The sequence below is a fragment of the Chanodichthys erythropterus genome, chromosome 5 (assembly GCF_024489055.1).
Source record: "Chanodichthys erythropterus isolate Z2021 chromosome 5, ASM2448905v1, whole genome shotgun sequence".
NCBI classification, from domain to species: domain Eukaryota; kingdom Metazoa; phylum Chordata; class Actinopteri; order Cypriniformes; family Xenocyprididae; genus Chanodichthys; species Chanodichthys erythropterus.
Window position 1 is genome coordinate 23,325,909 of NC_090225.1, and position 26,632 is coordinate 23,352,540.

A 26,632-nucleotide genomic window follows, 5' to 3' on the forward strand; every position below is an offset into this window, starting at 1 on the left:
CAAAGGGTGGTCACACAAAATATTGTTTTGATTTAGTTAATATAAGTTATTAACAGTATTTTTTAATAGCATCCTCACTTTACAGCAGTTTTACATAAGTGCCTAAAACTCTTCACAGTACTTTATCTTTGCAGGCAGGTTTCTTCAAGCATCTTAGAGACACGGCTACAGTTCTCCTGGATTTAGTTTGTCTCAGTTTCATCTGTTTCTTCATGTAATCACAGACGGATTTGATGATGGTGAGATCAGATCACTGTGTGGAGCACCGGCTATTGTCAGACTCCTTGTGTATTCAAAAATCTCACTGGATTATTACAATTAATAGCAAAATGAATGTTTTGAAATGTGAACGGACATTTCCTATTGACACACTGGCTTAAAACCTTTTTTGGGGGGTGAAAATACTGACGTGCCTAAGACTTTGGCACAGTACTGTAAGTTAAAATTAAACAGCCTATTTCAGGCTGTGAAACAATTATGAAACAAAATATTTTATGAAACAGCAAAAATGTAAACATTAATTTTCAAAAATGTCACATCACTGTTTTGGCAAACAAATGTTCTAATTAAGAAAAGTGTTTCAATATCAATAAAAATGAATAATTTAAAACCCTCACCTGACATTTTTCAAAAATAGTTAAGAACACAGCTAAAGCATTCGGTTAATATCTACTTTTATTATTTAGCCGACTCTCACCTGAATAAATGTTAGTCTGGTTTTATTGTGATACCTTACAGATAGCAAAAATATGATATCCAAATTTGTGACTGTAAGTGATTACGTGACACAATCTGACAGAAATACAGATAAAGACCAGATCAAATTTATCACAACTGATTTTTTCAAATGCTTTTTTATTTTTCTGTTGACCAAAAGAATTCAAAATAAATAACTCAGCGGACATAAATTAATTAAATTAAGGTAAATTTCATGCATAATTCCCTGAAAATAAAACATGTTTTTTTGTGAAAGAGTAAAAAACAAAACAAAAAATAAAAAAAAGCAGTAAAAGAACATAACCACCATCTGCTTCATCACCAGGCTGAAGAGGAGTGTGTTTGTGTGTGTGAGAGAGTCGGACCCCTGATACATTTGTAAGACTTGTGTGACTTCAAGGTTATAAGTGACATCATCTGAAATCTCGTTTAAACCAGTTCACCTGCATCTAAACAGCTGGAAGTGTTAGTTGGCAGTAGAAAAGTTCAAAGCTGGTGGTTTCAGCTGACTTTCATGCTCAACCATCATCCTACACGGAGGCCCACCTGCACCTTTTCATAACAGGCATCACCAGCAGTGTAAAGTTAACTCAAGTGTGCATGTGTGAGTGCATACTATACGTCTAAGTGTGTGTGATTTGATCCAGGCAGAGGCAGAAAGAGTAATGCAAAGTCTGAAACACTCAAGCCCAACACTGAGAGTGACCGTTGGCTGATTCAGCCGAACTGGATAATAAGGTTTACGAGACTGCTACCTTTACCACAAACCATCTCAAAGATACACATGCTCACATGTGCACAGATATGGCGAAGATCTACTGTAGTTTAGCTGCCCTCTGTCTCAGACAGGACACATTCAACAACACATGCTGGCAGAAAACAAGAGGCTCACTGAGTGTTCAAGCTGAATACTGTGTAAATGTACTGATATTTCTCTTCATGAGCATATTCTTTATCATGCCTAATACTGGTAAACAGAGCAGTTTATGAGGTGCGTGAGTGGTTGTGTTCCAAAATCAAGTGAGCTGCCTTGCTGTCTACTGCCTACACAGGGAACATCAAAAGACTCAACTTACAGTTAATTCAAAGGAGTTATCATATGGATAAGCTAGCAATGTGATCGCATAAAAATAAATAGCAAGGCTGAGTTTAAGCAAAAAGATCTTCAGTCTTCAGTGTCACATGATCCTTCAGAAATCATTCTAATATGCTGATTTGGTGCTCAAGAAACATTTCATTATTATCATTTTTTTTTGTTTTTGTAAAAACCATAATACAATTTTATCAGGATTCTTTGATGAATAGCAAATGTTACAAAAAAATTAAATTTAAAATAAATGCCGTTTTACATTATAACAAAGTTTACTCGGCGGCCATATTGGGCTATTTCGGGCATCAAAACCCAAATCCTATCTACTTGAATGAGGGAATCCTGACTTCTCAAAAACTGCTCGACAAACTCAAAATTAAATTACATAATACAAAACAGCAACAAAATCTGACATGAACTGTCCCATAAATGTGGTTTCTTATGCTCAAACAGTGTTTAAAAGAGCTTATTTTTCAGGCGAGACGCAACAACGCGCATGCGCAGTCCCAATTTCTAACGGCAGCTTCCGTGACGCAATGACTTTTACGATCAGCGATTGGCTCATTTGCTTAGAAGGTGGAACGCTTTCCGCCATATTGCGTGTTGCAGTTTCTCCCATTCATAAGTAACGAGTGAACAGTCTTTCTATATCTATAGTCTTTAGTCTTTGATTATAACTATCTTTATTGTCACTTTTTATCAATTTAATGCATCCTTGCTGAATAAAAGTATTCATTTCTTTAGAAAAAAATCTTACTAATCTCAAACTGGTGAATGGTAGTGTACATAACAGGTAAAACAATTACCCGTGCCCAACGAAAGAAAATAAATACATTTTAAATACTTTAAACAACACTTTTTTCCCCATTGTAGATGGATGTTTTCACTGCACTGTGCTCATTGCAACACTTTAAGAGTTTCTCCTAGAAAAACACAAGCAATTCTGCCTAAAATTTGCCCAAAATGAGGCATCTTAGAAGGCTGCATAAGTAGTTGCATATATTAGATGTATATGATGCTGTCTATGTAGGCAGTGTACATGCTCACAAAGTCAGTGTGTGTGAATAAAGAAAGTGTCTATTGTGTAGCTAACACACTCCTGCCTTTCTGTACAAAAACAAAAGTTTAAACGCTAAAAACTCATAAGCATGAGCCTACATGAGTCATAAAGAGCTTGGGTGAATGTTCAGTGCGATTTGTTGTGATTGCTGCTTTTCCTTTAAAGCACATCGATTATGAACCAAGTAGGAAGCACAGAGCAATGCCAGCAAGTACATTTGCAATTTGGATGGAGAGTTTCAGAGAAGAAACCCATTTTCAACTGCGCTCTCTCACATAAACAGCTGTATATGAATGTAAACAATAAAAATGGAACATGTCTGCTGCAGGTGCTGTAATCCAAACACTGGTGTCCAGGATACAACTGATTTGGCCTGTATTTGCAATGAGGCTAGAAAAAAATATGAAACACACATCAACATACACACACTCACGCACACAAAATGCATGGGTTGTGTGATGAACATATAGAGGAGGAACAGGGCTGTGGCCCCCCTGTGGCCCAGAGAACCATTGCAGCTTCTGGGTGGCAGTCTAAGGTTCTGTTCTTTGGTTCTGGGCTCTTATTGGCCATCCTTAACAACTCTTTATGACATCACTTCCCCCAGATAATACAGAACCCCCACCCGCATCCTCCTTTTTCAGCTCACTACAGCAAAAATAGGCACGAAAAACACTTTAGTCCGTCAGGTGAATTGATGACCGCTCTTTAAACTGATGCAGCTCTGCCTAAAATCTCTCTACGGCTTGCCGGAACTCAAAAAACCCTCCTCACCAGGTTAAACAAAATCACAGTCTGTCTAGAGCTGTTTGTATCTCTCCATTCTCGCCCTCTTCTGGACCGAAGGCCTGTAAACATTACGAACCACATTAAAGGCCCCAATGAAACACTCAGAATTCCCCACCGATATCACTTCAGACACTGTTTAGATGCACACTTAAATGGTCATGTGATTCTATATAGAGGGTCTCTCTGGGGTGAATTGGGGGTGGGAGATCTCTTTGGGGTGCTTAATATTTGTTCATCGACACTGAGAGACTAAAATACAAACAGATAAAAAAACAACAACAACTGTAATAGCAGATGCAGTGCGCTTTCCTTCACGGTGTTATCAGAAAATACACTAGTGATTCGTTTTGATGAACATGTAGTGGGTTCAAATGCAAAAAGGCCTCATTTTCTTTCTTTAACACGATTTTTTTTTTTCTTGTTTTGCATTCTGTTCTCCTCTGAGGCCTCCGTAATGCTAAAAAAACAAACAAAAAAAACAACACTTGGCAAGGAAATACACAAAAGTACAGAAAATATATGGAAGCAGATTATATCCATACAGGGAGAAAATGCAGTGTTCAGCCATTGTTCATATTTGTCTCTCATATTTGGACTTTGGCCTGACGGTAAAATCTGTAAGCTCTGTGAGTTCTTACCAAACTAAACAAGGAAAAAATAAATAAAACTTTATGGGTCCTTCACATGTCACTCAATAACAGATTTCATGTAGTTATATATTTTCATTTTTCTGTTGAAATATTACTTCTAATCCTGGAAGCAGATTTGAAAATAGTCCTTTGAATCCTTTAATTCTTTTTGTTATTTTTTTGTCTTTTTTTCCCAAAATACTTCATTAGAAAAAAGTCGTTCTCAGCAGGTGTTGAGAAAAATATAGACTGTGAAAAGCTCAGACTCCAGGTTAAGACTGTCCCACCCTTTATAAGAGAGATGCTTCATACTCTTCATCTTCAGCACAAAGGTATCTGAAGAATGAATGTCCTCTTTGAAACCACGCCTGCTTAAAACCTTAGTGACCTTTTCGAATCAATCCTTAGCTCTTACTCGGTCATTTCCTCCTAGCAGAAGTTTCCTCGCATCTATCTCTCCTCATCTCCGACCCCCGCCCCACCCCTATCTTTTCTCTTCAGAAGCCTTGTATATGACAGTAAGCCTCAAGACTGGAGAAAAGGATGTAGAGAAACCAGAGACTGAAGAAAAAGAGTGTCGTGAAGATGCGCTGTCTGCGCGGACCGCCCAGCTCTCCACCGATGTGAGGCCTGCGCCGGTACAGCAGGACGCCCACCGCCAGGAAGGCAAAGATGGTGAAGAGAGTGACAGAAAATGCCAGGGAACCTGCTGGCACCTCGAACGCACGACCCTGCATGTGCCAGTAGATGGCGGCCACTGACCACGCCAAACCGATTCCCAGGAAAACGTTGACGGCGTTGCTACCGGTCACGTTACCGATAGACGCATCTGCGTAACTGTCCTGCACCGCTGACACTTTACTGGCAAAGGTATCTGAGGAGAAAAGAGAGATGCTTACATAGAATAGTATAATAATCTAGGATTAACATGTATTAAAATGAGTCAAATCAGGAGGAATCAGATTTGTACTGATTTGATGAAATAAAATAGTTAAAGGTGCTAAAGAGGATCTTTTCGTCGACTGAGAAACCAAACACTGTTAGTGAGTTTTTGAAATGAGCGCATGCTTAAGAACACCCCCCCTCCTTTCGAGGGAACGCCTCCCAAAACTCGTACACGAGTATTGGAACACGAGTGTTTACCACCGGCATTCACTGTGTCGTTTTAGTGGATTCATTATGTCAGACTCAACGCAGGTAACTCATAATCTGCAGTTGTTACTCCTGTCTCCTGACAAAAACATTGCATGCGGCGCCTGTGGAGTGTGGAAAGTTACTGGAGCGCACGTCTCTCAAAAGGAACGTCACGGCAGTGATTGACAAGCCAGAGGGCCAATCGCTTATGCGATGATCGCGTAAACGATTGGATGATGTTTTTAAGGCCCTACCTCGTGCACAGATGATGTATATTAATATTATTCCTTTCAGTGCACCTAATAAATAGTCTTTTATCAGTTAGTAAAGACAGTTTCAAGTAATATTGCGAAAATGTATAAAACAAAACATCCTCTTTAGCACCTTTAACTGAACTTTAAAAACATAATTAAGCAGCAAATGTACTTTTCTGACGTCAGACAGTTCGCCTCATTAAATGCAAGGGTCAGAGAGTAAAACTGGTCATTCAAAAACAAATCAGTCTGATTATGGCACAAAAAAACTTTAACTATAAGTGGACCTCAGGAAAAACTATGAAATAATAACAATATACACTCAGTTCAAAAGTTTGGGGATGATAAGATTTTTTAATGTTTTTTAAAGAAGCCTCTTTTGCTCACCAAGGTTGCATTTAGTTGATCAAGAATACAATAAAAATAGTAATATTATGAAATATTACTACAATTTAAAATAATTATTTCTATTTTTATATTGTAATATAACTGGGATAGATAAATACTGTTATATAGTTTTTATTATTATTTTGAATCAGTTAATGTTTTATTGATCTTTTTTTTTTTCAAATTTGTTATTTTTAATATTTTTTTTTTAATTCATTTTTATTTCAGTTTTAGTTATTTTAGTATGTTAAATTAAATTAATATGAGAAATGTTGCCTTGGCAACAAGATGAAATAAAGTTTTATATATTTATTTTTATTTTAGTTTACATTTATTTTATTTTAAACAACGAAAATGGTTTTAGTTTCAGTTTAAGTTTTATTTGACTATAATAACCCTGACATGATCCTTTAGAAATCATTCTAATAAGATGATTTTGTGCTCAAGAAACATTTCTTACTATTATTAACATTGAAAACAGTTGTGCTGCTTAATATTTTTGTTTCAGGATTCTTCTTTGATTAACTCTTTTGTAACATTATAAATGTCTTTACTTTTTTACTTACTTTTTTGTGCCCTAGCTGAATAAAAGTATTAATTAAAGCTGCAGTCTGTAAGTTTTCTTTGTAGCCATCTCTGTTTGAAACCTGCAATTGCAGTTATTTGCGGAATTACCATCTTTACGTGGGTTGTGCATCGGCACGGCTCCTCAGCGCAGATGAATCTAATGTTTGCTGTCAGTCACCGCATCGGTGTGCATACTGTATTTCAGAATCACAGATGACCAAAATAAGAATATTCACAGGGGAAAAAAAGCATCTGAACAAGTAAGTAACATGTCTGCCACTTTTTTTCTGACCAACTGAGAAAAAAAAGTATTACAGTAAATCATGCTGCCAATGGTGATTAAATCTAACGATCACTTATTCATATCACTTAAAACCGTGCAAATTATTATTATTATTCTTTGTTCTCAAATTGTTAATGTTAAAGGGATAGTTCACCCAAAAATGAAAATTACCCCATGATTTAATCACCCTTAAACCATCCTAGGTGTATATGACATTCTTCTTTCAGACGAATATACACTGCGTTCCAAATTATTATGCACTTGACATATCAGTAAGATTTCAGTACAATAAACATTCAGATTTTAGTTTTTCTAAGAAATTGTTTGTTTGTTTATTTATCCATGTCTTTTTAGATAACTGGTATCAATTTCAGACAAAATAATTTGCCAGATCTATGGAAACCCTACTTAGAGGTTGTTCCACATTATTAAGCAAGTCACAGTTCTCATGCAATATGGGGAGGAAGAAAGATCTTTCTGAAGATGAAAAGCATGAAATGATCCAATATTGTGCAAAAGGCATGAAAACAACTGATATTGTGTGAAACTGAATGGAGATTATTGAATTATCATAAGATTTGTGAGTGATTTAGAGCACAGCAGAACTCTGTCAGATTAAGGCTTATTAATGAAAGTTCCTGTCAAAAAACTTAATTGTATTAAAAGGGCAGCTATAAAAAAGCCAGTGTTGAGCAGCAAACAGGTATTTGAAGCTGCTGGTGCCTCTGGAGTCTCAAGAAGCTCTCCATGCAGGCTGGCAGTTGTGCGTAAAAATGCATTTCAGCCATCACTAACCAAACCTCACAAAGAGAAACCTTTACAGTGGGTTTAGAAATACATTTTCAAACAGTTTTATTGCTGTGGTGTTTTTTTGCAGCAAGCCTTTATCTGACCGAGTTCTGCTGTGCTCTAAATCACTCACAAATCTTATGATAATTCGATAATCTCCATTCAGTTTCACACAATATCAGTTGTTTTCATGCCTTTTGCACAACATTGCACCATTTCATGCTTTTCATCTTCAGAAAGATCTTTCTTCCTCCCCATATTTCATGAGAACTGTGACTTGCTTAATAATGTGGAACAACCTCTAAGTAGGGTTTCCATAGATCTGGCAAATTATTTTGTCTGAGATTGATACCAGTTATCTAAAAAGACATGGATAAATAAACAAACAAACATTTTCTTAGAAAAACTCAAATCTAAATGTTCATTCTACTGAAATCTTACTGATATGTCACACTAATGTCCAGGCTAATCCATGCTTTATAAGGGGAGTGGATGGTGCTCCAAATTCTAAAGACTGAAAAAATGCACTCATCCATTATAAACGAAGTCCACACGGCTCCGGGGGTTTAATAAAGGCCTTCTGAAGTGAAGCGATGCATTTGTGTAAGAAAAATATCCACATTTAAAACTTTATAAACTGTAATCTCGAACTTCCACTAGCTGTCGTACGTGCATTTATGAGAGAGTGGCGTTCCAGCTTGCAGCGTGCAGCTAGAGCTCCAGTGAGAATATGCTCTCGAAAACAAAGTTGTGTACAGCAAAGGTAATCCACGTGAAGAAGTGAATTATTTGAGATATACTCTACATTTTATTAGTGTTAAAATGCTGATTTCTTGTGAATATCCGGGTTGCTTCAACAAAGCTAAAGTTTTGAGATTACGTGCGCCGACATCAAAGGGAGATACTGTGCGTGACTGATTACGGATTATGGATTACTGCTTTATTTGTATTTCTATATCACCATCGGATTACTGTGCTTTTCAGATTACTCCAGTTCCAACTGTTGGTGCTTTGGACTTGATTGTTGAATGCAATTTTTACTGCCTGCAAGTTTTGCCATCGGGCTGCTGTGAGCTCTCTACCCTGTTGCGTCTTCCACCACTTTCGGCTCATCAGATGGGTGAGTTACCGCTCCCTCTATCAGTTGCGTGGTTTGTTTACTGCTTGCTATCTGGGTGTGTTGTCTCCCTCTTTGCCTGCTGTTTTTGGTGACGTGACTTACGGGGTTTGGCTAACGTGGCTAACTTTATGGCTAGGCAAATAAAGTCTTCTCTTGGCTTGTATCGAAATCCTCCAACATTTTTCTTTACAAATTTCTTCATTCGTGACCAGTGTTTTGTTTTGCTCTCTTCTCTGCGCTTCCATGTTCGTCAGCGGAGCTCACACTGTGTATGCTGTAGAGAATACAGTTTATAAAGTTTTAAATATGGATATTTTTCTTACACAAACGCATTGCTTCACTTCAGAAGGCCTTTATTAACCACCCAGAGCCGTGTGGACTTCATTTATAATGGATAAGAAAATTATAATGCATTTTTTCTGTCTTTATAATTTGGGGCACCATCCACTCCCATTATAAAGCATGGATTAGCCTGGACATTATTTAATATAACTCAGATTATGTTGGTCTGAAAGAAGAATGTCATACACACCTAGGATGGCTTGAGGGTGAGTAAATCATGGGGTAATTTTCATTTTTGGGTGAACTATCCCTTTAACACCATAAGCATTGCGTAACTATGTGAATTTAGTGTGTATTAGGGTTACCTGTAGATTTCAGTTTCTGTACAGTCTAATCTCTAATGTTAATTTGTCATACAATACAATCCGCCATCAAAATGTTAAGTTTAATTATTGCAGCTGCTGTGAGAAAAGGCTATAAATGATCCGTCTCACATGCCATATAGCCTACTAGCTGGGACTCCTTCTTTATGTAAACAGACGTGACGTAATGACGCAAAGACAAATGGCTGCATGCTCGAATTTCCCGCGAAAACCCACAAGTACCGATTTTATTATAAAACATTATTACAAGCTTACCGTTGTGAATTGGGCTAAGGTAAGGAGATAGTTTTGAACACTGGCTGGTTATGTACTTGCTCAAAAATTGATTTTGGATCATTTTTAACCAAAATAAGTTACAGACTGCAGCTTTAAAAAAATAATTTTACTGAACCCACACTTCTCAAAAGGTAGTGTCTATGATATGACCCTTTTAGAACTGTATTTATAACAATGTATCATGTGGGCAATTAAAAGCAAACACAAACTCACCAGGGACGGATGTTCCCAGGGCTACAAACACCACAGCGGTGACTGAGTCCTTCAGGCCAATGGTGCAGCCAAAGTGACTGGCCAGGTCACCAATCACAGCAGTCAAAAGACCGATGATCACTATGGAAACAATGAAACACGCCCACCCGTTCCAGTATTCCGTGGGCGGGACGCAGGCAAACAGAACCTTCCAGAACACAGTCAGGAAGTGCATGACATAGTCAAAACAAGATGGCAGACGTTCTTCTCCCCCCTCATCCTCATCCTCATCTCCTGAGATAAAGACAGAACGACAAAAAGAAAGAAAGAAAAAGAAAGGAAAGCAGAATGGAGGTAGGAAAAAATAAGAAAATGAAAAATGTTAGTATTGTTAAGTCACCGACATCACACAACTTCCATACCTGACCAGAGCTATCTCTTTGACATCATGGAGATTTAAGGGTCCTGTTGCCTTGGTAACACAGAATGTTTGATAGTCACAAGGCTATATACTGTGACAGAAGTGATTTTATTTCAACACAGGGTCATAAAAGACTAATTTTGGAGGGAAATCTGTGGGGATTAATCTGGTAAAACATATCAAACAGAGCTGATAATGCTACACTTTTATTGGTAGCTGAAATCATTATTAAATTAGCCAAAATGTTTAGTAAATGAACAAGAACCATGTAGGAGTACTGTGGGCACAGTTTTCATGTGGGCTGGGTAATATGTCACAAAATGGATAAAAAAAATTCTGAGTGTGTGCAATATGCAGCATGATTATATGTTTATGTAATAACTGAGATGTAAAAATTTTGAAGACCCACACAAAATTATAGTTTTGTTGCTTTTTGTACATATCTTTCAGGCTGTCTTCACTACTGTGATGACAAAAATGTGTTTTTATTTCCCATAGGAATTTGTAAAACTATGTTGGGTGTACCTCCTCGGAAGAAAATTGATAATCAGGGGCGGCGCTAGGGGTGGGCTAAGGGGGCTGGAGCCCCGAATAATTTTCCAAAAGCCCCGAATCGTTCAGGTTTGAGGTTTCTTAACAATGCTGTCAAAAATTTATTTTTTTTTAAACATATTTCTCTATTTAAATATGTTAAACCGTTCAATGTCGCTTTTCTGCAGTATCCATACACCGTTACCGGCAGTGCTTCCTCTCTCTCTTTTTTTTTTTTCCTCCGACAGCGAGTTCACGCACAAAAACTGTAATATTGTGTAATATTATTACTATTTAAAGGGTTAGTTTGCCCAAAAATGAAATTTCTGTCATTTATTACTCACCCTCATGCCGTTTCACACCCGTAAGACCTTCATTAATCTTCGGAACACAAATTAAGATATTTTAGTTGAAATCCGATGGCTCAGTGAGGCCTCCATAGGGAACAATGACATTTCCTCTCTCAAGATCCATAAAGTTACTAAAAACATATTTAAATCAGTTCATGTGAGTACAGTGGTTCAATATTAATATTATAAAGCGACGAAAGTATTTTTGGAGCGCCAAAAATTTTTTTTAAAAAATGACTTATTTAGTGATGGCCGATTGTCGTCACCATCATGATTCGGATCGCGTGTCAAACTGAAATCACGTGACTTTGGCGCTCCAAACAGCAGATTCGATACACAGATTCACTGTGCTCCGAAGCTTCGTGAAGCAGTGTTTTGACTAAATAAGTCATTATTTTGTTTTTTTGGCGCACCAAAAATATTCTCGTCGCTTTATAATATTAATATTGAACCACTGTACTCACATGAACTGATTTAAATATGTTTTTAGTACCTTTATGGATCTTGAGAGAGGAAGTGTCATTGCTCCCTATGGAGGCCTCACGGAGCCATCGGATTTCAACTAAAATACCTTAATTTGTGTTCTGAAGATTAATGAAGGTCTTACGGGTGTGGAACGGCATGAGGGTGAGTAATAAATGACAGAATTTTCATTTTTGGGTGAACTAACCCTTTAAAATAACTGTTTTCTATTTTCATATTCATTTTAAAATGCAATTTATTCCTGTGATGCAAAGCTGAATTTTCAGCATCACTACTTCAGTCTTCAGTGTCACATGATCCCTATTTAATATGCTGATTTGATGCTCAAGAAAGATTTCTTATGATTATAAAAGTTGAAAATTAAAGTACTAATTTCTTTAAAAAAATCTTACTGACCCCCAACAATTGTATGTATACATAGGCACCGATCCTCGTGGCTAAGCACCCACATTCTCCACTAACTTTAACCAATCACAAATATCTAATGAGATTCAAGAATCTCTCTGAGTGGTGGATCTCACATAGTGTCCCTGTGGGTCGTAATGCACACAAATACCTTGATCTTCAGAGTGGCTAATGGACTTTCCTTCATTCACTTCATACTTCCGTGATTCTGTGACAATTTCAACATGAAATAAAATGACTGTGTGATTCATCAGACCGGGCCACCTTCTTCCATTGCTCACTGTTGGCACTTTCAGCTGTGGATGGGGGTCAACATGGGCACCCAGACTGGTCTGCGGCTATGCAGTTCCATATACAACAAACTGCGATGCACTGTGTATTCTGACACCTTTCTATCAGAACCAGCATGAACTTCTTGAGCAATTTGACCACCCATGACCCTGTCGCCGGTTCACCACTGTTCCTTCCTTGGAGCACTTTTGATAGATACTGACCACTGCAGACCAGGAACACCCCACAAGAGCTGCAGTTTTGGAGATGCTCTGACCCAGTCGTCTAGCCATCACAATTTGGCTGTAAATCGCTCAAATCCTTACGCTTGCCCATTTTTCCTGCTTTCCTGCTTCCTGCTGCCTAATATATCCCACCCACTAACATATAATCAGTGTTATTGACTTCACCTCTCAGTGGTCATAATGTTATGCCTGTTTGGTGTATATGGTGGAAGATAGATGCAGATTGTTTTGTTTCAGTGATGTTTAGTGTTGATAATCACCTGCACTGACAGTTATGGCCTCCATGAATTGTTCTCTCCAGGAATTTGTGCCCACGACCAGAGCCAAGTTAGTCTTCTTAATCAGCTTATCTACTGTACTCTACAGCAAAAACACACAACAACCACAAAACACATGTATTATAAGAATATAAATAATAAAGGTTCTTCCATAGTGTTAAAAACTGCTGGTCTTTCCATGTGTGTGTACCTTAAACTCATACGACTCCTCAATGATGATCTCTATTTTTGCATGCTCGCCCAATACAGGCTTCCCCATCTCTGCTATTCTTCTCGCTTCCTCTTCCTCTGATGATAACTTCCTGTCTGGAATATCTACAAGATATCAAGAGACAGAGAGAAACTTTTCTGTTGGATTGTGTCATATTAGTACATCAACACACACACACAGACTTTCACATAATTTCAGTAAAAGTGTGCAGAAAAAATAACTCACATGCACTCCGTAATAAGCTTTTGAGTATTCATAGACTATTCATTAATACTCCTGAATATTCATTGCACATTTAAACTGCACTAAATTCATGTGCGTATTTAGAGTCAACGGGCTCATTCAGGAAACACAAGCACAGCGAATTTGTGTAAAATGTTCATAAAGTCATTCTTACATAACTTGTCGCACTAAATCGAATGTGACTACTTACGTAACGCCGCTTTTACGAACAATTTATACAGAAATTGGTTCTGCTTTTGTTTTATGAATGAGGCCGACTGTCACTATAGTTTCTCTTATTAGAAAGACTACACATGCAAACACACACAACAGATTGACAGCCAAACTTTGACTGAAACAAGTGTGAGTTGTGCTGTTAAATTGAGTGATTCAGAAGGACAACAGCACAACATCAACACGCACACCACAAAAACACACACACACACACACACACACACACACAAAAAGCCTGAAAGTTGAGATGAACTTCAAAACCCCCTGCAACCCAAAGCTTATCTTCTCGTGCACGTGTTACAACACACACAAACCTGGAGACACACGTGTGTGTTCATCCACAGAGTGAGGCAGAAGAAACCACAATTACTGCAGATGGCCTCATCTTGCCTCACACTCTCACACACACACACACGCATACAAAACTCAAACTTACCATCAGCTAATAACAGAGCTGTGTGTGGAGAAAAGAGAAAGGAGGGGTGGAATGACATGAAGAACAAATTAGACAGATAATGGTGGAGGGAAATGCAGTGAGATGTTGGACAGGATTTATTTACTCCGATAAACATGAATAAAAATATTCGCAGCCTCTGGCGTTTCATCACCCTGCCCGGAATCTCAGAGCCGGACAGGTGCGACAGGTGTGACCGAGCAGATGTGATCAGATGTGATAGTGTGGGCCGATCCAGAGCGCCGGAGCAGGTGGTTGCCCCTGGCAACAGGAGTGTCGTAGTAGCATTTGAGATGTAGCGACAGAACAAAGAGGTGCTAAAGCTAGGCTGATTATTCACACACATTTGCTTTCCTATCGTGATGCGGATTTTCCATTGGTTTCAATGATAGTTTATGATATTGTCTGTCCTCTTATTTGGTAACACTTAAAGGTTTAGTGCACCCAAAAAACTGAAAATTATGTCATCATTTATTTACCCTCATGTCGTTCCAAACTTGTATTACTTTCTTTTTTTTCTGTGGAATATAAAAGAGGATATTATCGGGAAAAAATATCTTTTTTTTTCATACCATGAAAGTCAATAAGGTCCAACAATAATTAGAGGATCCATGACTTCTCCAGATGTTTGTGATTTAATGGATAAAAATGAATGATAATGATTTTAAATATACATTTTACTCAATATTTTACAGCTTGGTATAACTAGCAGAATGTATATTCATTCTAAAACTGCCCAATTTAAGATTTGATTAATTTACATGATATTTCCAGGTCTAGAAGTTTCACTTTTAGAAAAAGGATGCTTTATATATTGAGGTTTTTCACTATAGCAGGTATCTTAGCAGGTGAATTAAAATAATAAATATACTGATTCATTGTTTTATTTTATTTTAAATAATTTTAAAGGGTTAGTTCACCCCAAAATGAAAATTCTGTCATTAATTACTCTCCCTCATGTCGTTCCAAACCTGTAAGACTTTCGTTCATCTTCAGAACACAAATTAAGATATTTTTGATGAAATCTGAGAGATTTCTGTCTCTCCATTGACAGCTACGCAACTACCACTTTCAAGCCCCTGAAAGGTAGTAACAATATCATTAAAGTAATCCATGTGGTTTAACCTCAGTTTTATGAAGTGACGCAAGTGCTTTGTTTGCTCAAAAAAACAAACATAATTTACCACTTTCTTTACAAAATATTAATCTACAACGCACATTCACGAGAGAACCACGTTACATGCGTGTTGTGTTGATCCAAAAGCAGACGCTATGTGAATGAGCGTCAGAGATTAATATTTTGTAAATAAAATGGTAAACTATTTTTTTTTTTTGCGCAAACAAAGCATTTCCGTCGCTTCATAAAATTAAGGTTAAACCACTGGAGTCACATGGATTACTTTAATGATGTCTTTACTACCTTTCTGGGGCTTGTAGTTGCACTGGATCTCTATGGAAGGATAGAGAGCTTCATTTGTTTTCTAAAGATGAACGAAGGTCTTACAGGTTTAGAACAACATGAGGGTGAGTAATTAACTCTTTCCCCACCAAACACAGAATTTTCCGTTATTTATGAGAAAACGTTTCCCTGCCAAACACGGAATTATCTGGGTTTCCATGTTTTCACTGTTATACACTCAGGGGCACTATTACGCATCTTCTGAACGAGTACAGAATCTCCCGAACGAAAACACAGACGAGGGAGACACAGAAACGAGCGATCTCATATGTAAGCAGATGCATATGAAAAATAATGCGATCATCAACAATAAACAGCATATAAATGAAAACTGCCTAATGTTACTGAGGGAAATGCTAATCCAGGAAGTGGTATAGAGCTTTGGGGTGTTGATGGAAGCGATCTACTGCATCTGTGCTCTGATAATCGTACTGAATATGATCCAGATGTAGTGTTTCATAAAAAATGTGATTTTCTCAGCTTTTTGCTCAAAATGTTGCTTTTTTTATGAATCTTACCTAAATTTAAGTGTTAATTAAAAAAAAAAGAATGCTTGAAGCTTGAATAAAATGTATTTTTTTGTTTGTTTGTTTAAAAGTAGAGGCTCTGTTCTTTATTTTGATGTATATTAGCATGTTAAGATATTCATACAACAAAATATTGTGGGGGCCATGAAAAATTTGTGAAAATTATCAAAAAATGCTGGCAGTGGCTACCAACTTTTTTCAAAAATGCTGGCGGGGAAAGAGTTCATTACAGAACTTTCATTTTTGGGTGAACTAACACTTTAAGTCATTGAAGCTTCTTTGGAAGTTTGCCAAGGGATCACAGGACTAAATTATGACAGAATTTTCATTTTTTGGGTGAACTATCACTTTAAAACAAAAATGTTCTATTTGTTAAAGGGTTCGTTCACCCAAAAATTTAAAAATAAAATCATTAATTACTCACCTTCATGCCGTTCCACACCCGTAAGACCTTTTGGAATTTTTCGGAACATAAAATTAAGATATTTTAGTTGAAATCCGATGGCTCAGTGAGGCCTGCATAACCAGCAATGACACTTCCTCTCTCAAGATCCATTAATGTACTAAAAACATATTTAAATCAGTTCATGTGAGTACAGTGGTTCAATATTAATATTATAAATCGACAAGAATATTTTTGGTGCGCTAAAAAAAACTAAATAACGAATATATAGTGATGGCCGATTTCAAAACATTGCTTCTGGATCTTGAGAGAGGAAATGTCATTGCTGGTTATGCAGGCTTTGTGTTCTGAAGATTAATGACGGTCTTACGGGTGTGGAACGGCATGAGGGTGAGTAATTAATGACATTATTTTCATTTTTGGGTGAACTAACCCTTTAATGCGTTAGGTATCCTGAATTAACAACAAAGATTTTTTACAACATTTATTAATCTATAGTACTCTGACCCACACACATTTACACAAATATGAGCACCAACTAAAGGAATCAATTTCTTTGTCTCTTCATTACTCTTTTTTTCTTTCTGTGTGTGTATAATGACTTTAATAGTTCTGTAATCAGTGCTGTAATTTTCTGTTGCTGAGGATGAATGAGATGGCGAACAAACAAGCTTTGATTAACTGTTTGTGTGTGTGTGTGTGCCGAGATGAAAATATCGACCCATAATGAGAAGCTGGATGTGTAAATAAGCCCATAATTTATGCTCAAATGTGTCTGCGAGAAGGGGTGGGGTGGGGGGGGGGGGTGTCTTGATGCACATTATTAACCTGTAATTTGTGTAGCATTGCCAGCTCTAGGCTTTTCAACACGTCTGTTTCGTGACAGCACACACAGAGGTGTCAAACACACAAAGGAATTCATTTAATCTATTCATCACTTTCTCTCTCTCTCTCACTGTTCTTTCTTGGAAGCTTCGATTCAACAGTTCAGTGCAAATCTATTGCACATCACTGCTAGCAACAGCTGATGGTACCCTGGCAACAGACACCAGACTCCAGGCTCTCTCCTCCCTACATTCTGTGAGGTAATGGGATCGTGGGATGTAGGTGTCGATATTCAGGCGAAAACTCCCCTGTCGTCGGCTCGTTCACAGCTATTTCCCCATCACACACGTGAATGCAGAGATCGCAACACACACTCACAAACACAGAGTGAGGTGATATTTTAGTGAGCTGTAGGCAATTCTGTGATAAAATGATTCTGATGATTTTATCTTTAAACATACTCATATGGGACATTTTGCAATCCATTGGTCACACTTTAATTTTGCAATTTCCATAGAATTGCATCCTTCTCATGAGCATTTAACAATTTTTGCCGTTTCAGAGTTAAATCTCTTTTTTGGTCCATATTATCTATAAAAGAAAAACTGGTTAATAATTATGCACATCTGAATATAAGGCGATTGTTAACTTTTATATATTACTTCTAAATGATTATACAAAATTAATAGTAGTTATTAAAGGTGCCGTAGAACGTCTTTTTAAAAGATGTAATATGAGTCTAAGGTGTCCCCTGAATGTGTCTGTGAAGTTTCAGCTCAAAATACCCCATAGATTTTTTTTAATTAATTTTTTTTGGGGCATCATTAAATATGAGCCGATTTAGGCTGCTGCCCCTTTAAATGCTCACGCTCCCCACCCCGGGAGCTTGCGCTTGCCTTTAACAGCATAAACAAAGTTCACACAGCTAATATAACCCTCAAAATGGATCTTTACAAAGTGTTCATCATGCAGCATGTCTAATTGCGTAAGTATAGTGTTTATTTGGATGTTTACATTTGATTCTGAATGAGTTTGATAGTATGCTCCGTGGCTAAAGCTAACATTAAACACGGTTGGAGAGATTTATAAAGAATGAAGTTGTGTTTATGAATTATACAGACTGCAAGTGTTTAATAATGAAAATAGCGACAGCTCTTGTCTCCGTGAATACAGTAAGAAACAATGGTAACTTTAACCTCATTTAACAGTACATTAGCAACATGCTAATGAAACTTTTAGAAAGACAATTTACAAATATCACAAAAAATATCATGATATCATGGATCATGTCAGTTATTATTGCTCCATCTGCCATTTTTCGCTGTTGTTCTTGCTTGCTTACCTAGTCTGTTGATTCATCTGTGCACAGATCCAGACGTTAATACTGGCTGCCCTTGTGTAATGCCTTGAACATGGGCTGGCATATGCAAATATTGGGGGCGTACATATTAATGATCCCTGTTGAGTAACAGTCGGTATTATGTTGAGATTCGCCTGTTCGTCGAAGGTCTTTTAAACAAATGAGATTTATATAAGAAGGCGGAAACAATGGAGTTTGAAACTCACTGTATGTCTTTTCCATGTACTGAACTCTTGTTATTTAACTATGCCAAGATAAATTCCATTTTTAATTCTAGGGCACCTTTAAAATGTATGTAGCTTGGTATTGGTAAAATGTGCTTGGGAAAAAATATGATCAGAATATCGTCTAATAATTATGTGTGTGTATATAGTCAACAATGTGATCTGCTTATAAATTCATAGTATTTACATGTTTTTTTGTTAAAGGCTTAGTTCACCCAAAAATTAAAAAAATTCTGTCATTAATTACTCACCCTCAAGTCGTTCCACACCCGTAAGACCCTTTTTATCTTCGGAACCCAAACTGAAATATTTTTGATTAAATCTGATGGCTCAGTGAGGCCTGCATCGCTAACAATAACACTCCCTTTTTCAATGCCCAGAAAGGTACTAAAGACATATTTAAAACAGTTCATGTGACTACAGTGGTTCAACCTTAATATTACAAAGCGACTAGAATACTTTTTGTGCGCCAAAAATAACAAAATAGCAATATCTAGTGTATAATAGCGATATCAACAATATCTAGTGTTGGGTGATTTCAAAACACTGCTTCATGAAGCTTTGAAGCTTTACGAATCTTTTGTTTTGAATCAGTGGTTCGGAGTGTGTATCAAACTGCCAGAGTCACGTGAACTATTGAAGTTTAAAAACACTTATAACGTAACCAAGCATCGTTTACTGAAATCATGTGATTTTGGTTCTCTGAACTGCTGATTTGAAATAAATGATTTGTAAATCTTCGATGCTTTATGAAGCAGTGTTTTGAAATCGCCCATCACTAGATATTGTTGAATAAAGTCGTTTTTTTTTTTTTTGGTGCACAAAAGTATTATCGTCGCTTTATAATGCTAAGGTTTAACCACTGTAGTCACATGAACTGTTTTAAATATGTCTTTAGTAGCTTTCTGGGCACTAGGAAATTAACCTGGCAATGGAGGCCTCACTGATTTGATCAAAAATATCTTAATTTGTGTTCTGAAGATGAACGAAGGTCTTGCAGGTGTAGAATGACATGAGGGAGAGTAATAAATGACATAATTTTCATTTTTGGGTGAACTAACCCTTTAAATGTACTAAATGTTTTGCGCTAAATTTGCACTTTTTCATCTACTAAATTTAGAAAATTCAACTAAAATTAAATATGACAAAATATTGACTAAATTTAAAGGATATTTGTTTGTTTTCTTTGACAAAAACTATGACTAAAACAGTCTGTTTTCCTGCTGTCTACATTTTTTTTCATCACCATCTTTACCTCCATATTTTTATACATATCCAGTTGGTGTACAAGAGGGTTCAATGCCAAAGATGTATAAAGCTGAGAATGTTTCTTTACATCCCTCAACATATTTTGCAGCGACAGCACAGGATCAGCAGTTCTAAAGTCATGTTTTGATGCAGGACAAGTGATCTGTCTCCTATTACAGGTTCAGTTTCAATACCAATCCATTTGATACAATCTTTTGTCCGCATAGAAGACTATTAAAAAAACAACATGCGTTACTGAATCTACACAGCGAAAATTATACGTAATTGGAAAGGCATGAAGGTGAATAATTAATGACAGAATTTTGTTTTCCGCTGAACAATTCCATCAATCTGACTCACTCACTGAATTATTAGAACTGTTCACTGAATCATCGAGGAACCAGAATCATTAGGAGGAATCAGAATCAGAACCACAATTGCTAAATTACAAACAGCACAATATAAATATAATATTCCTAAAATTAAAAGAATGCAGTTTCCCATAGAAACAAGAATGTAAAAACAAAATTCAGTCATGAATGCGCATATATATAAATCTGTTTTGAGGAACTTTTTCCTTGGGTTTCTCTGTACATAAAAATTAAATAATCTGGATCCAAGTCCATGCTGGCATGAAAATAAAGAAATACTAATGAATAATTAATAAACTGCTTGTTTACAAGCACACAAGTGAGGAGACAAGCCAACATGTTGTTTTGTGGGCTTAGGTAAGTTAATAAGTAGGTTGTTTAATGTTGTCCAGGCGAGATGAGAGCTCAAACAGAGAGGACCAGCTGTTCTTCATCTCTCATTCTTTCTGAAGGGTATAATACTGGGACAAGGACACATGCATACATGCAAACACACACTGTACCGCAGTGCTGCGTTGTCTGTGCTGGTACCATTGACCACGTCTGCCTGATTTATGGAGACATATTGAGACACACACTTGACTACTTGGTGTGTGTGTGTGTGTGTGTTTGCATTCATTTCTCAAACCTGCACTGGCAGACAGTAACATTTAAGATCAATGTTTACTGAAACTCCAAAGGATTAAAAAAAGCAACACTGCTAGCTAATCCTTCATATAGTTTCCTAAACAACAGTCTCAAGGCATTTTGGAAACTATATAAAAACTGGAAGACAAAGACAGGAACGCTGCCATTTCTAAAGCATTACAAAAACATCATCACAGCATTTCTCGTGTGAGACGGAGATGAGTCAGTTGGAGAGCCGCGACCCGTGGGTCTTCATTGGATTCATGTGCTTTGAGTAAAATCCCCTTTAAGGCAAGTCAGGCCACTTGGCCATGCCCCTGGGTAGCTACAGGATTTTTTATCTAGGCAATAGGCATCTTATCTACTTGAACTGGGATATCTCAGAAACTGTTGGCTAACCTTAAGTTTCAATAATGTATAACAAATCAAATCTGACAAAGATTGCTTCTTCATCTCAAAGTAGAAAAAGCTCATGCTGGTCCCTAAAAGACATATACGTTCTAGAGCAAAAGACAAAGAAGGTTATTTTACCATTAAGGCAGTTAGGGTCTTAATTTCTATAAAAGCTTTTTATCTGTTAGCAAGTGAGCTACATTCTGCACCAAGGCTCCAACATTTTTCTCATTAATTTTTCTATGAGTGGTCCATCTCCTCCTTATACCGACTCTATTTGAATCTGTGGGGTCATCCTGGGTGCCCTCTACTGGTAGCATTCATTCATACCGTCAGAAAATTTGCACAGTTGTAGTCAAAATTAGGGATGTACGGAAGAGGATTAGGTAGAGAAAAAAGTCGAAATAAAATGTTGAGAATAGTCATTAAATTATGAGAAAAAACTCGTTAAATTATGAGAACAAATTCGTAATTTAACAACTTTTTCTCATAATTTAATGACTTTATTATCAACATTTTATCTCGACTTTTTTCTCTCGAAATTTAACGAAATTTGTTCTCGTAATTTAACAAGTTTATTCTCAACATTTTATCTCAACTTTTTTTTCAAAATTTAACAAGTTTTTTTCTCATAATTTAACAAGTTTATTCTCAACATTTTATATCGACTTTTTTCTCGAAATTTAACGAATTTGTTCTCGTAATTTAACAAGTTTATTCTCAACATTTTATCTCAACTTTTTTCTCAAAATTTAACGAGTTTTTTTCTTGTAATTTAACAAGTTTATTCTCAACATTTTATCTCAACTTTTTTCTCAAAATTTAACGAGTTTTTTTCTCGTAATTTAACAAGTTTATTCTCAACATTTTATCTCAACTTTTTTCTCAAAATTTAACGAGTTTTTTTCTCATAATTTAACAAGTTTATTCTCAACATTTTATCTCGACTTTTTTCTCGAAATTTAACGAATTTGTTCTCGTAATTTAACAAGTTTATTCTCAACATTTTATCTCAACTTTTTTCTCAAAATTTAACGAGTTTTTTTCTCGTAATTTAACAAGTTTATTCTCAACATTTTATCTCGACTTTTTTCTCAAAATTTAACGAATTTGTTCTCGTAATTTAACAAGTTTATTCTCAACATTTTATCTCGACTTTTTTCTCAAAATTGAACGACATTTTTCTCATAATTTAACGAATTTGTTCTAGTAATTTAACGACTTTTTTCTCGTAATTTAACAAGTTTATTCTCAACATTTTATCTCGACTTTTTTCTCAAAATTTAACGCATTTGTTCTCATAATTTAACAACTTTTTTCTCATAATTTAATGAGTTTATTCTCAACATTTAATCTAGACTTTTTTCTCGAAATTTAACGACATTTTTCTCAATTTAACGAATTTGTTCTCGTAATTTAACAAGTTTTTTCTTGTAATTTAATGAGTTTATTTTCAACATTTTATCTCGACTTTTTTCTCAAAATTTAACGCATTTGTTCTCATAATTTAACAACTTTTTTCTCATAATTTAATGAGTTTATTCTCAACATTTAATCTCGACTTTTTTCTCGAAATTTAACGACATTTTTCTCATAATTTAACGAATTTGTTCTCGTAATTTAACAAGTTTTTTCTCGTAATTTAATGAGTTTATTCTCAACATTTTATCTCGACTTTTTTCTTGAAATTTAACAAGTTTTTTCTTGTAATTTAACAACTTTAATCTCGAGATGGTTTTATTTTTTTATTATTGCTTGGCCCTAATCCTCTTCCGTAGAGATGGGCATTTCAAGCAAAAATAATATTCGAAGATCGCTGGGAATTATTCGATTATTATTCGAAAATCTCACCCCTCCCCCGCATGCACGCACGTATGCACACACAAAGAGAGAGAGAGGGGGAGATACCATTCACGCTTTCAATCTGTATGATATTGATAAACTGTTTAATTAATTGGGGAATATTCTGTCTTGACTCAAGCCATATTATGATTGTAATGTGCTGAAACATATTCATATAAGTGAAAGTAAAATCCACATGACCATTCATAATGGTCAGAGCAAGCGTTTTCAATTAATTTCTACGCTGAGCTTCCGTAGGAATAAACTGAAAAAGCTCGCCCGCCAGTGGACACGCACCATGAATGACCGAGGGGATTTTACTTTCACTTTCAAATTAGCACCAATTCAAGAGTGGTGACAAGTGATGATACTGGTGTTGTTCCTGAACACCGGCAACACCGACTATCGCAGCAAGCCTACCTCAAGCCATATTGATTTTAGGCTGCCTAAACGCGTTATATCATTGTGAACAGCCTGAATGATGGCACGTGTGTCGTGTGAACATTGATTTTAACGTCTCTGTTATATGCCACGCTAGTCTGTGTTCTACTGTTGTCAAGAGTTGATTGACAGCTTTTTAATGAAAACATCATGAAGACAGCATGGTGATGGTTTTATGCTCTCATGACCTGATAAAGACCCACTGGATGAATCAAAATGAATTTAGAAATGAATAGATGAACGGAAGAAAAACAGGATGTGGTCTTTCTATGAGTACATTGTGTGTGTTTTACCTTTCTGGAGGCTCATGTCCACCATGCGTGGTTCAGCTAGCTCCAGGTAGAAGTTTTTGTTTTTTTCATACTCCTCATCATCGATGATCTTAACCTGTATGGTTTTACTGAGAGAGAAACACAGAGAGAGAAACACAACATCAGGGGTCAGAGATCAAGTGAGGGGTCAGTGGACTGTCCTGAGGTCAGAGGTCAAACACACTGTATCATCTTTCTGTGATTCATTCTTCAAGCTGTCATGTACCATCAATCATGTTTGCTAGCAAAAAGGTTATCTGCAAGATGGGTTTTAGTTAAAACTCTGCACCCTGTTGTTTGTGCCATCACTAAAAATAATAATGTTAGTATTTTAATTACATTTCTACGGAGCCCTGCACATGACATGCAAGAAAAAAAATTAAATGTGCACATGATTTACTCATTTGTTCCCTCGATTTACTAAATCGTGCACAAGATTTACTATTTTGTTCCCTCGATTTATAAATCATGTGCATGATTTATAAATCGAGGTAACGAAATAGTAAATTGTACGCACGAATTAGCCTACTATTTTTTTCCTGCATGTCATGTCCGGGGCTCCATACATTTCTCATTAGCAAGGTTGTAATATCGATATTAGAAATCAAGTAGCTTTTCAGTAGCAAAGTTATTTTACTGATTAAACTATAGGTAGCTGTGATGTTAACAAACATATTGCATTTTCCCTGACAATATTTCAGCAATCAAGTCTTGTGTCTTTAGAATCATAATTAGCGACGTTCAACTGAAACAAAACCTGCAATTGCATTCAATCATTGTACAGCTTTGAAGAAAGTTCAACAACTGCATGTGAAGCTTATGAATGACATTTTTGTCACAGTAAAGTAAGATTTTTTATTTTGAAAAGAAAAAAAAAAAAAGAGAGAGAGATAAGATTAGAGGGTATGCATCGACATTACTTTGCTGCCGGAATACCCCCCCGCCCCTCAGCCGGACTGAGTGGCAAAACAGCTGCTACATGACTGGACTTAATAGGGGATACTGCGAAAACGCGAGTAAAAAACGTGAGTAAAACAAAAGATTAAATTAAAGGTTGGACTCGATAGTGTTCTTGTTACAACTTTCCAAAGATACAGTAATCCATGGATATTAACATGCAGCCAGGAATCGTGTTTCCAGACATTTATATGTACCTGATTTTGACGCCGGAGAAATACATAAAGCAAATTTGCCTGTGAACTCTTTATATAAATACTATACAGTTAGGTCTAAATCTGGGTGATCACTTATATCCATGTTATATATCATCCAGTCCTAAAAGGTTTATAGTTTTTGTCAGTGTTTATTTAAAAACACCCAATTATGCAGAATATAAGATGGTAAAATATTTAATTAATGAGTTAGTTCACAGTGCATTAACTAATGTTAACAAATACAACTTCTGATTTTAATAATGTATTAGTAAATGTTGAAATTAACATTAACTAGGGCTGACCGATATATATAGCATGCGATTGTCACGCGCATTTTGTCAGTAGAGCCGGTTCCCTGATTACCGCTAAATCGGCATCACCCGCTTTCAAATGGAGCGTCGCTGGCAATTTAGCGGCAATCAGGGAACTGGCTTTACTGACGAAATGCGCATGCGTTATATCGGTCAGCCCTAACAATAACTAAGATTAATAAATCCTGTTAAAGTATTGTTCATCCTTATTTCATGTTAACTAAAGTAGTTAAAGGTGCCCTAGAATTAAAAATTGAATTTACCTTGGCATAGTTGAATAACAGGAGTTCAGTACATGGAAATGACATACAGTGAGTCTCAAACTCCATTGTTTCCTCCTTCTTATATAAATCTCATTTGTTTAAAAGACCTCCGAAGAACAGGCGAATCTCAACATAACACCGACTGTTACGTAACAGTCGGGATCATTAATATGTACGCCCCCAATATTTGCATATGCCAGCCCATGTTCAAGGCATTAGACAAGGGCAGCCAGTATTAACTAAGTAATTAAAGTAATTTTCTGGATCTGCACAGCTGAATCAACAGACTAGGTAAGCAAGCAAGAACAATAGTGAAAAATGGCAGATGGAGCGATAATAACTGACATGATATCATGATATTTTTAGTGATATTTGTAAACTGTCTTTCTAAATGTTTCGTTAGCATGTTGCTAATGTACTGTTAAATGTGGTTAAAGTTACCATTGTTTATTACTGTATTCACAGAGACAAGAGCCGTCGTTATTTTCATTTTTTAAACTCTTGCAGTCTGTATAATTCATAAACACAACTTCATTCTTTATAAATCTCTCCAACAGTGTAGCATTAGCCCCGTTAGCCACAGAGCACTATCAAACTCATTCAGAATCAAATGTAAATATCCAAATAAATACCATACTTACACGATTAGACATGCTGCATGACGAATACTTTGTAAAGATCCATTTTGAGGGTTATATTAGCTGTGTGAACTTTGTTTATGCTGTTTAAGGCAAGCGCGAGCTCTGTGGGCGGGGAGCGTCAGCATTTAAAGGGGCCGCAGCCTGAATCGGCTCATATTTAATGATGCCCCAAAATA

The 26,632-nt window shown here is 36.4% G+C and overlaps 1 protein-coding gene across 3 annotated transcripts in view; it reads right to left on the bottom strand.

Annotated features, from left to right (window-relative positions):
- Positions 1-2,522: 2,522 nt before the first annotated feature.
- Positions 2,523-26,632, bottom strand: part of slc8a3 (solute carrier family 8 member 3) — a 63,539-nt gene continuing 39,429 nt past the window's right edge. Inside the window, exons 3-8 of one of the 3 annotated variants that reach the window (XM_067385399.1) lie at positions 24,070-24,176; positions 14,039-14,056; positions 13,126-13,250; positions 12,918-13,017; positions 9,974-10,243; positions 2,523-5,159 (exon numbers count right to left, since the gene is read on the bottom strand). In XM_067385399.1, the coding sequence (XP_067241500.1) occupies positions 4,783-5,159; positions 9,974-10,243; positions 12,918-13,017; positions 13,126-13,250; positions 14,039-14,056; positions 24,070-24,176 (997 nt within the window). In that variant the 3' untranslated portion in view covers positions 2,523-4,782. Of the gene's footprint in view, positions 5,160-9,973; positions 10,247-12,917; positions 13,018-13,125; positions 13,251-14,038; positions 14,057-24,069; positions 24,177-26,632 lie in introns of all 3 variants that reach the window. The other 2 variants (XM_067385398.1, XM_067385400.1) reach the window with 2 other exon arrangements.